Source organism: Columba livia, chromosome 20 (assembly GCF_036013475.1).
Source record: "Columba livia isolate bColLiv1 breed racing homer chromosome 20, bColLiv1.pat.W.v2, whole genome shotgun sequence".
Classification (NCBI taxonomy): Eukaryota; Metazoa; Chordata; class Aves; order Columbiformes; family Columbidae; genus Columba; species Columba livia.
In genome coordinates this window covers 2,505,335-2,517,383 of record NC_088621.1, presented here as the reverse complement: position 1 = coordinate 2,517,383, position 12,049 = coordinate 2,505,335, and the positions used below count along the sequence as shown (strand labels likewise).

Sequence of the window (12,049 nt, the reverse complement as noted above, 5' to 3'; positions counted from 1 at the left end):
AACAAGATAAATAACAACAACAAAAGGTATCAAAATATTTTACAACAGGATTCCCACACGGTAAACGCCTGGTTGCCTAGCAACTAGTCCAACCGGAAGTCAGCAACGCCTTCCGTGATTGGTTCTCATAGCGCAGCAGTGGAAGGGGGGGCAGCGGCTCAGTTTGCGATTTGCTGATTGGTGGCTCAGGACCCTTTCCTGTCAGCTGATTGGCGGCGGGGCGGAGGCGGGAAGGACGGACGCTGAAGCGGGCTCTGTGGCCTGAGGTGAGCGGCCGTGTCGCCGCTTCTCGCCTCCCGCGGGGCGGAGCGCAGCGCGGCTGTGAGCGGACCGGGCTCCCGCGGGCTGGGTGCGAAGGGATACAGTGGCTTTCCGGGGGGGACAAACCTCTTAGAGAAGAGAAAGGAAACGCCCGGGTGCTTCTGTGTAGGCTGAGGCGACACTCCCGGGCGAATGACAGCAGCCGCCCTGGGCCGCAGCGAGGCGGAGAGTTCAACCCAGGGCTGGAGCTCCAGCAGGGCCAAGGGGGCGCCGGGGTTGCCCAGGGAGCGGAGCGGAGCGGGACGGAGGGTCGGCCGCCCCGCGGTGTCCCGGATGGTGCCGCTTCCCGCTGCCTCCGCGCTTGGATCCTTCCGACCCCCCCCCGCCCCGCCCGGGCCTTGCTTTTCCTTGGGCGAAGCTCAACTCGAAGTGCTCGTTCCAGCGAACACCGCGAATGTGTCGGGAAAAACCTCTTATTGGGGTGCGGTTCCGATTTTGGAAGGAGGGGCAGGGTGTGAACTCACGTCAGCGATCTCTTTTCACCAGGATATTTTTTTCCTGTTGAGAAGGTTGATGATGAAGCTGAATCATGCCATGCGTTGGTGGTTTTGTGATGTATGTGTTTACTCATTAAAAGTCAGATGACACAGGTTAGTGAGTTAATTTATCACAGGGAATCTGCCGATTTAAAGTTGTGCAATTATTTTCAAGATGCTGAAAACCTATAAGAAAAATAATTGTGTCGTTTAAGCCATCTATGTGTTTTCAGTATTTTTAATTCAATAATTTAAATATTTTAACATGATAGGGAAACTGACTTTCTTTTGTTCACTAGAGTGGGAGAAATGCGAGATAATACAGAATAGTAAAGTGACCAATACCTCGTTTTTCCCTGAATAATTACTGTATTACTGGCGGACTTTAAAACGCCTCATTTCTAAAGTCAGGGTCCAGTTTTATTATTTGATTGTTATAAGATGAGCATAACGAGCTACTGTGGTCAGCTGCGTCTTTGTCATTTGCAATGTATTCTAGTTCAAACTAATCGACCTGGAAAATTGAAGAACTGATGATTTTTAGTTATTAAATATTCAAGATTTCTTTTTCCCTGAGGATTAGCATTCTTTTCCCAACACAGTTCAGTCTGAGAAACAGAATCTGAAATGATGCGTACGGTTCATTCGTACTTTTATTTAAATTGCTGATGTTACTCATCAGATTGTGGCAACTTGTGTTTGTAACAAGGGCCGGGGCTGAACGGATGGTGTGTAATAGAAACTCCTATATGTCATTTCTGGTAATATCCTGAACCGCTCAGCCCCCTTATCAGGTTAACAGTTTCTACTTGTTTCTGTTGGTGCCATATGTTGTTTCAGGCTTTGCCTGGTTGTTCCTGTTGACTTGTTTATGCTGGTTTTTATTGCAGTTCTAAACCTGAAGTGAGCAGGAGTAAAAAGTGACAATGTCTTCTGATGTGTCAGAATATACTATCGGGGGAGTCAAGATTAGATTCCCTTGCAAGGCATATCCTTCACAGCTTGCTATGATGAATGCTGTAAGTCGAATTTATATTAGTTTGCTAAACGAATGGCTTATGTTTTCAGAGCCTCTAGTATCTTGAGAATGTCCCTTGTAACATAATTTACTGTTGTCTGTGCTCTACAAGGATACCTGGCCCATGGGTAGGGAATACGTTTAGGAAGTACGTTTTGGATTTGTGAACACTTATGCTAAGGAACAAGTCGTGTTATGCGATATTTATGAGTATTTATCTAGACATACTGTAATAGAAATTTTATATAATTTTGCAAGTATATAAGGAGGGGATGATTTAGTAGAACATCTGTCTTTTAAACAGGATGTAATATTTCAATAACTTCTCACTTTTTGGAGAGATTTTACAAATTAATTACTACATTTAAATATTTTAAAACAGTTTTAACCATTTTCAAGCATGTTTTCTTTGTGGGACAAACGGTTTGTCTGACAGATGCTTTCAATGTTCTGGTTCTGTAAGACTAGAGGAAGCAAGATATTGTTGTTATTATGGCAGGCAAGTATCTCACAGCCCCTGCATGTGAGAGAAATACAGCTAAAGTTTGTTGACCTTCTGTTATTATTAAAGGTGACTCTGGTTTTGTTCTCATTATTCTCCTTAAAGATTGTCAAGGGCTTAAATAACAGGCAGCACTGTTTGTTGGAGAGCCCTACGGGAAGTGGCAAAAGCTTGGCATTGCTTTGTTCTGCGTTATCATGGCAGCAGTCTCTGTATGGTAAGTTGTGTTAGTGTCTGTTTCTGCAGTTTTTATTACCAAAATATATTATAATGAATTGTTGTGGTTTATCAGCCCTTAAACATTTGGTTTCAGGTCTTTGTCCACCATTATACATATTGCTTTATTGGCAACATAAACCAGTAATGCCCAGTAATTCTAAGCTAGATTTAGATATCTGTTATCATAAGGCTGTTGGAACTGTGAAAGAAAGTACTTGTGGCTTGTAGTTATGCAGACTGAGTTGAAAAAGAGGGGTATTTTCCAGTTCTGCGAGTTGTTACAGTTCTTTGCGCTGTAGTTCTTCAAAGGGTGGTGATAACTCACTCAGAATTTGTGGAGACACAAGGTTTATAACTGGTACCTAAACAAAAGCTTTCATCTCGACTGGTTTGAAAGTACAGCTCTCGTGTAGGCTTGAGTGTTTTTAAAGGAAAATAAGTGATGGTGTCCTTTATGTTTAGGGAAATTAGTGCTCACATCGTCATGTGAAAAGGAAGAGAGAAAGCCAGAGAGCTCCCTGCCCTGTCGCTGTGCGTGTCATTCCCAGTCTAAGAGCAACGAGGCCGCAACGAGTGTGAATCCTGGTGCTTCTTGTTCTTCTAGTAATTATGAAACAGGCAGTTCTGTAAAACCTGGAAGCCCACTGACAAATACAGGTAACTTCACACACAGGCAGCTAAAAATCTGTTCTGGAAGTAAAATGCATAGCCAATGATGTCATTTTTTTTTTCACTTTCAAGTCAGGGACTTTTTTTACCATTGTAATAGCAGAGTATTACATGATCTGCCCTGCATAGAAATCTGTATGGAAATGGTGGTTAATACACCTAGAAACGTCTAATAGTATTTCCTACACCATCTGTATGTAGTGAATTCTATTTTTGAAGTGTTGCTGTTATTTAAGGCATTCCTAGTCGTGGATGTACCTTGTAATTTTATTTTATTTTTAATCACAGGATGTAAAGAAAATGAAACGTTAGCTTCGAAATTGTCAGCCAAAAAAAGGTTATCTGTGTGTAACAGTGAGAATGATGATTTTCAAGTGGACAGGAAAAGGATTCGCCCTTTAGAAACTGAGCAGCAGGTGAGCAAAGTTTATTGGCAGTAAAATAATGCAGGCGCAGCTCAACAAAGCTGTCAAATCCCCATCAACGTTACAGAGAACAGTGGAGTCGTGTCACAGTCGTCGTTTAGATTGACAGGTTTTTGTTCGTTTTTATTGTTACTTGTTACAAAGGAGTCCATTGTTGAACTAAATAGTTCATAATGTCACGTCCTAAATTATATCTTGCATATTTAAACACCCATTATCTGCAAAATATATTTATCCCCAGTTGATCTGTAATATTAAGTCAAAGATTCTAGAGGTGGAAGTGTCCTTGCAAACATGTATTAGGAATTCAGAGAATACTGTGAATGTATTAGAGTTCTGGTTTATATCCCATCAAACGTGTTTATGGCCCAGTATGCGGAGTGCAATACTGCTGTCACTTTTTCATCTGTGCTGGTACTGCTGTCACATGGCTTATGGCTTGTATTGGGATGTGCACTGTAAATAGTTTTTATGTGGTGTTAGAGTATTGCTTGGGTAGTTACTTTTGTCTAAGTTTTTAGAGCAATGTGGCTTGAATTTATTTGTTGTTTTAGTGACGTTTTCTGCTTATTTCTCTACAGTATTATAATTTCTATCAGTTTTGTAACACTGGGAAATTAAAGGAGAAAAGCTCAGCAACAATTACAGGTTGTTGTTGTTTTAACTGAATTTCATAATTAAAACTTCATAGCTTTTCCCAAATAACACTTGTGTGGCTTAGATTGGGCCAAACTGTTAGTTCATATTAGCAACACACTGTGTTACTGAAACAGACTCAGTGGAAAACAGTTGAAACAAAAACCCAGCGTAAGCACACACTTCTGTCCAGTGCATGTGAACATGGTACTTTTTTTGCCCAGCAGGTTAGAAAACGTCATTGTTTTGCAAAAGGAGTCCAGATGGTTGATGCCTTGGAAGTCTATCAGCAGAGGAAAAATGGAGAGCTGGTTGTGCACTCTGAAAAAAGTGTGAAAACTGCTACTTCTGCTCCCAGAACAGTAAGTAATATAGTAAGATCTTTCTCATCAGGACTGTTAGTTCAAGAGCAATTAAAAAAAATATTTTACTGTAAAAAGATTATGCATATATGCAGCTTGTTTATACAGTTTCAGAAAACACGGTGCCTCTGGATGCATTATAGCCTAATGTAAATGTTCCCGAGTATGGAAGTTGCTTTGAAGTAATATATTGTCACTGTCAGCAGCGAGAACTGTGGTGGCTTTTACTCCTGATGATAATTAGCTTCTATTTTAATCAGTGTATGTTTCAACCTCAAGAGTGGTTTTCCTTTATACTTTGTAAACACAAAAGAAGCCCAAAGCTTTGGTATTAGCTTAAGACACTGGGAGCTAAAACTTTTCTTGTCAAAACTGCATCTGTGTTCTAGGTTGTTTAATGGGAAGAAATTTCTACTTGTTTTGGAAAGTTCTGTAGATATTTTGAGTAGAATTTGAAATGGTTTGTGCCACTGAGCTTCAACTGGTCATTTGAAACACAAAGGCCAGCAGAGTGTGCTGTTGATTTTCAAATAAAAAGGCCTTTCTTCCTTCTTTGATTGTCAAATTTGCTTTGGTACTTTAATGCGGGTGTCTGAAAAACTTGATTTGCAACTTCTCGAAACTTCATGCAGTGAAGAAAACGACAAAGCTTTAGTATAGATCAACTAATTGTTAAATAATGAAGTAGTGAATCATAGTCTGATTTTGCGAAGAAAACTCTTCATTTTTGTAACAGTAGTTGAGCTGTACGTGAGTGTTTTGATGTGCTGTCCTTGGGTTCAAAGTGTAAACACTACTGTTTACCAGTTTACTGTTTACCTTTAGAAAGAAGTAACCTAAGAAGGAATAAAAGTGTTTATTTCTGTCAAAATTTCTTTTTAAGAATGAAAGAATAAGGTATTATTTTCCTATGATTACCTTTTACTTCAGCAGACTGAGATCTTGTCTGGTATCAAGAAGGAGTTGCAGAAAGGTCGGTCTTATTTATCGTTGGTAGTTCTGTGGCCTAACTACATGAACTTTAAGACACAGGGAGCATCACAGCGTAAGCTGTTAGGCATAAAAATGCTTTTCTAGTGTAGCTTATGAAATAAAGTCAGCTGAGGTTATGCTCAACGCTCTTATCATAATGGGACTCTATATTTAGGATAATACAATAACACAATCAAAATATTTTCTCAACCAGTGAGATAACTTTGCCTTTTTATAACTTGTGTTTTGCTGTAGTCAATCCTGTGCTTAAAGCAAATTTAATTTCTTGTCAGGTCCTTTTTATAGCCCAACAGAGAGGGAATGGGCTGGCTGTTGTAAGAGCACGAGAGGTGCTGCCCAGCATTGCTGCATCAGAGCAAGACCTGTAGATGAGTGGGTGAGGATCTGCTGCCCTGTCTGCTCGGAGCTGCTTTCAGCCCAGAGCCTGGGGATCTGTTTCTGTCCCTCTGCTGTTAATTCTTGCAAGAGAGGGCAGTTCTAGTGTGAGTTTAGCTGAGAAATTATACCCTCCTGGTACTTTCTTGATTACTTCTGTCAAAGCCTACGGTCTGAGAAACTGGGGCAGCTGGGTTAAGGAATCCCCATTTATACAAGTTAAAAAAAGTAAACAGTAAATGGAGAGTAGTGTAACAAACACTTGGGGTATCAAAAAACAACTGTGAAAAGAATCTGTCTTAATGTGCTAGCCCATTGCAGTTTAACATATTGCTTACAACCTTCACAATGGAGTTTGAGTGACTTCTGTTACACATTCCAGGAGACTGGCAGCCTGTTACAATCAGGGTCTGGACTCCAGAATAGGCTAATTTACCACGATGGGATGAAGAAAGTTGTGGATTTGTATTACATGCTCTCACCTGACACCGTATCTGATCCTTTTCCCGCTGATTGACATTTTGAATGAGCTCTTTGAAGCAAGTTCCAGCTTAATTAAAACGTTTGCTTGGTTAGCAGTGATCTGTGAAAGCCTATGATAAATATTGAACCGGGTTCACCTGCTGGTGACTGGGAGAGGATAAACAGCTGCTTTGTGTACTTTAATCAAGAGGCTGCAGCAGCAGCAGAATACGGTGCTTTTTGAGGGCTCATAAAGGAATAGTTGAAAAGCTCTGGTAATGTCACTGCCGATATCTCACTAGATTTGCTTGTGTGATATTTCACACAAGAGGTATTCACCGCTGTATCATTTAGGTGGCTTTGTAACCGGGAAATGTAGATGAAGACATGAAGAACTCTTATCTCTTTGTGTTTCAAAGATCATAGCCTCAGTGTTTGTTTAGCTCTGGTTTACAGGTAAGACAGGTTGGTGGACTTGATTATTCTTCTTTAAATCAGACTTTCACATTTTTGCCGTATAAATATTGATGTGATAGGCTGTTTTATCTACCCTCTGACAGAAGTAAAAACAAGCTGGATTAGCCTAAGGTCCATATAGTCTGGTGTCTGATCTCTGACAGCATCTGTTACTGGATGCTTCTGATTAAACACTGCAGAAAGTAGAGAAGTATCCTTTTTTTTTTTCCCTCTCCCAAATGATAATCTCTATCCCAGATTGAAACAGCTGAAACCAGACTTGTTCTGAAGCTAGAGGGTATTACAAAATAGTTTTCCATTATCTTAATTATTTCTACTCAGCCTCCTCTGATTCCTTAATAAACTCCATACTGGAGTTACCACTTTGCTTGTGCTGTAGTAATGGGAGATTAACAGCACATTAGATTTCACTGTGTGATCTTGAGAAGAAATTCTTTTTATAGAAATATACAATTAGAGTAGTTTGGTTTTTCATAAAAGCAGCCTGGCTCCATCTTCCTGACACTCCCCCTTTCCATATTGATCCCCATGAATGAGTCACCCCTCAGTCTCCTCTTGTCCAGCTCCAGAGCCCCAGCTCCCTCAGCCTTTCCTCACACGGGAGATGCTCCACTCCCTTCAGCATCTTTGTTGCCCTGCGCTGGACTCTCTCCAGCAGTTCCCTGTCCTGCTGGAACTGAGGGGCCACAACTGGACACAATATTCCAGGTGTGGTCTCCCCAGGGCAGAATAGAGGGGCAGGAGAACCTCTCTGACCTACTGACCACCCCCCTTCTAACCCACCCCAGGTACCACTGGCCTTCCTGGCCACAAGGGCCCAGTGCTGGCTCATGGTCATCCTGCTGTCCCCAGGACCCCCAGGTCCCTTTCCCCTACGCTGCTCTCTAATAGGTCATTCCCCAACTGATACTGGAACCTGGGGTTGTTCCTGCCCAGATTCAAGACTCTACACTTGCCCTTGTTCTATTTCATTACATTTTTCCCCGCCCAACTCTCCAGCCTGTCCAGGTCTCTGGATGGCAGCACAGTTCCCTGTTTAACCACGCAGGTCTCCTGGCTCCCTTCCTTGACTTCCTGCGTGTCGGGATGCTCTGATCTTGTGCCCGGTAGAAACAGTCCCTGAACACTAACCAACTATCTTGGGCCCCTTTACCCTCAAGCAGCCTTGACCATGGGATTTCCCTCAGCAATTGCCTGAAAAGGCCAAAGTTTGCCCTGCTGAAATCCAGGGTTGCAATTGTGCTTGCTATCCTGCTCCTGCCACATGAGATCTTGAACTCCACCATCTCATGGTCGCTGCAACCAAGGCAGCCCTCAACCTTTACCCCTTCAACCAGACCCTCCTTGTTAGTGAGGATGAGGTCCAGCAGTGCACCATACTCTTTTAATTATTTCCATAAAAAAGATCCATCATAGAACAGCCTTCTGTTTGTTTATGTGTATATTTATTTGCACTGCACTTCTGCAAAATAGCTGCCTGATTGGTCCTAGTATTTTTCTCTTACTTTTATGAGGCTTAGCATTAGCAGTGAAGTTTTACTGATATGGCACCATCTTGCAATTCTGGGTATTCTTTTTACCTCTGAAAATATGATCTGACTTAAAATTCAAAGATGAAAATGTTCTTAAAGGCCCTACACAGTAACTGCTTCAGTTATATTAATTGTTGGTATGGTCAAGTGGTTGTCATTATTTCAAATAGCGTAATAGACTATGGACGATAGAAATATCAAGGTACAATTTGCATTGCAGTTTTCTGTGTGAGTACAAACCCAGCATTGCCACATATGTAACATATACCATATGTCAGCTGTTTCCTGCTTCGCCGTTGACAAGAGCCCCATTCATAACTCTTCTTTTCATCCTTTCGGTGAATAAGTAATGATTCAATAGAGAAGGCAGGATATTTGGAACGGGCTATTTAATGTGGCAGCACACCGTAATGAAATCTGCTGGTACTGGCAACTTGAGAGGGGAATGTAACAATTCCAGCATGGGTGTAACTTCATCTGCTTGGAGGGCCTGTTTATTTGGCACATCAGTGAACCTTTTATCCCCGTGAGTGACAGCTCCAGCAGGGTTACGTTCGCTGCCGTTCCAGCACGTATTGTAATATTTAATGGCGGACAAGGCTGAGTAGGACTGAGGGTAACACGAACTTGCTTTTCCCCAGGGCGGAGGCTGCAAGACAGCCTGATCCCCACAACTGTGGTGTAACACACGGCGTGACTTAGCCTTTGTTTATCATGGATAATCTTACTGATGACAATTAAAAGGGGAAGGAGGAGTATTTGAGTGGGCAACTACATGTTGTTACTTGCACTGTCACCTGAAAACCAAATACGAACTCTCTTACGCTAGAAGAATTCATTATTTTTTATGGGAGGTGTGTGTGGGCATGGTTACTCATGAGTTATTTTGTTTTCTGTGTGTGTTTTCACACTAATTATTACAATCTCACGACAGTTGTTCCAGTATTTTACATTATGAAAGATGTTGCTTCTCAAGAAGAAAAAGATTGGCTTTTAAAAATATTTTACAGAATTAGGTTCTGTTTAGAATTATTCCCTAGTTTGTCTTGTATTTTCGTGGTTACTAGGTGGCCCATGATACAATGGCATGGCAGGTATTGTTCTAATGGAGAGTATATGATGGAATCTGTTTTATCTGCAATCAGATTTCTTTAAACTGTCCAGATTCCTTCTGCTTGCTCTAAGGAAAAATTTACTTATTTTAATTTGAGAGTCTGATCTCAAGGTTTCTTCACTGAAGGTGCTGGACGCTTCTTGGTCTTTAACGGGAGTGTCCTTATGCTGAAGCTTAAATGCGAGACTTTTATTTGCATTACTCACATGTGTAAATACTTCACTGGGATAATAATTCTTTCTGTGATTGAGTTATGATAAAGTTGTATCTGCTGATTGCTGGAAGTTTAAGATTTTCAGGCACGAGGTCATGGTGTGTATGCTTCTACATTTTTAAACTTTTTGTAGTTTGGTAGGCCAGCCTGGTGATCTAACAGGCTCTCTCGAGCTATCCTAGAGGGCATTTTCTAAGTAGACCGTAAGCAGATTTAGCACGTTCGTCTTACCATGGGATTTTATTAATCTTTTTTTGTTTTGGATTGCAGTCTTCAGGTCCTTGCACTGAATGTTCCTGTTCTTCTGGAAAAGAAACTAATAAAGATACTAGTAACACAAAGAAGAAAGAAAGTGGAGATCAGTCGTTCATTCCTAAAATATATTTTGGAACGCGCACACACAAGCAAATATCCCAGATTACTAGAGAGTTGAAGAGAACAGCGTATTCCAGTGTCCCCATGACAATTCTTTCTAGCCGGGATTACACCTGTATTCACCCAGTGGTATCTAATAGTGGTAGTAACAGGAATGAAATGTGTGTAGAATTGCTGGAAGGAAAACATGTGAGTAATTTTGTTTCAGAAAAGGAGCATTCATTTAAACATATTAAACTGGAGGGTAGTTGAACGGTTGCAATGATCAACATTTTTGATTTCTTTATACTATGTTGGTTAAATGCCTCTAGAAATTTGGTTTAAATTAAATATTAATTGTTAGAAAATGTTGATACATGGTATCAATTCTGAAAAAATATACAATGATAGGAACAGTATTACATTTATGAATGCTTGGTTAATGTTCTTACTAAGACTTAAATGTCTTTGGTTGTCTTTTTGGGAGAAGGAAGAAGTGTCCTTTACCCATGTACCTTTTTGGAACATGGATTTGCCTGTTTTCTTTCTGACATGATGTGGTTTTCGTGATTGTCTGACATAAAAAGTAGCTGTTAGAAATGCTCCCAGGAAATGAAGTCAAATGCACGTAACAACTTGGACAATTTAGGTTTGCTTGTCTTTCATTATTTTTTGTAACCACTAACTATCTGTGTGCATTTGCTTTTAGGGCAAGTCCTGTCTTTACTATCACGGTGTTCATAAAGTCAGCGAGCACCATGGCCTGCAGTCTGCACACAACATGTCCCAGGCCTGGGACATTGAAGATCTCGTGCACCTGGGAAAGAAGCTTCGTGCTTGTCCATATTTTGCAGCCAGAGAACTCATGGTGGGCGCAGATATTGTGTTTTGTCCTTATAATTATCTCCTGGACCCGCAGATACGGGAGAGTGTAAGTATGTTTGTGAGAAGATTACAATAACTGAAGTTAAGGGGAAGATAGAAACATAATGTTCAGTGGCTACAGTCCACTGAAATCCAATTTATATCCAAAATATTATCTACAGAATAACTCCTGGGTTAAATAATTGTTTTTTCTCTCTTCTTGAGCCCTGTCCCCCACCCCCAAAATGAGTATTTCTGTAATCCAGGTAGCACTTCCACTGGTGTCATACTCTGGCAGATCAGCCGCGTGTGTCTTTTCAGTCAGTGGAAATGAAACCTTTGCAAACATCACAGTTGTTTGGTTTATGGAGAGTATAGTAGGTTCAGTTTATATTCATTCAGGCTGAGATAAGGCTTTCCCCGCCTCCCTGCCCCAAACCCCCTGGTTATTTTCTAGGTTATAGAAATTGTATCAAAAAGCCATTGCTTACACTGTGATGCAAACTACACACTTTTTAACAGGATCCTGTTAGTTGCTTTTTCATGTTACCGTCTTTCACTTTGTTTTACGGGGATAATAATTTTCTTTTTTAGATGGATATTAACCTGAAAGGCCACGTAGTCATTTTAGACGAAGCCCATAATATTGAGGACTCTGCTCGGGAGTCAGTGAGCTACGGAGTTACAGAAAATCAACTGAGAGCTGCTCAAGAAGAGCTTGATTTCATGGTCAATAACAACATCAGGCAGATGGACCATGGGCCCCTCCGGGCTGTGTGCTGCTCTTTGACAAAGTAAGGCAACTCTTTATTATTCCATTTTATCAACTCATATTTTTTTAAATTACATCAAGATTCCTTTTGCTGATGCAATTTTTTGGTTACTACGTTGCATCAGATAAAATGCAACAGCCATCTACTTCAAACTGTGCAGTCACTGGTTCTTTCTTCAGTTGAGGAATCCAGAGGGGTTTCTTTTTTGAGGAATCTAATTCTCCTACTTTGGATACTTCAAATGTTAAATTTTAGTAAAATAT

General features: G+C 40.8%; 1 protein-coding gene across 6 annotated transcripts in view; it reads left to right on the top strand.

Moving 5' to 3' along the window:
* Positions 1-119: 119 nt before the first annotated feature.
* BRIP1 (BRCA1 interacting helicase 1) overlaps positions 120-12,049 on the top strand; it is a 46,882-nt gene continuing 34,952 nt past the window's right edge. The window contains exons 1-10 of one of the 6 annotated variants that reach the window (XM_021300432.2): positions 120-266; positions 808-911; positions 1,688-1,816; positions 2,423-2,534; positions 2,999-3,193; positions 3,494-3,621; positions 4,494-4,628; positions 10,066-10,359; positions 10,859-11,080; positions 11,608-11,807. In XM_021300432.2, coding sequence (XP_021156107.2) covers positions 1,724-1,816; positions 2,423-2,534; positions 2,999-3,193; positions 3,494-3,621; positions 4,494-4,628; positions 10,066-10,359; positions 10,859-11,080; positions 11,608-11,807 — 1,379 coding nt within the window. In that variant the 5' untranslated portion in view covers positions 120-266; positions 808-911; positions 1,688-1,723. Of the gene's footprint in view, positions 267-807; positions 912-1,687; positions 1,817-2,422; positions 2,535-2,998; positions 3,194-3,493; positions 3,622-4,490; positions 4,629-10,065; positions 10,360-10,858; positions 11,081-11,607; positions 11,808-12,049 lie in introns of all 6 variants that reach the window. The other 5 variants (XM_021300429.2, XM_065036272.1, XM_021300431.2 and 2 more) reach the window with 5 other exon arrangements.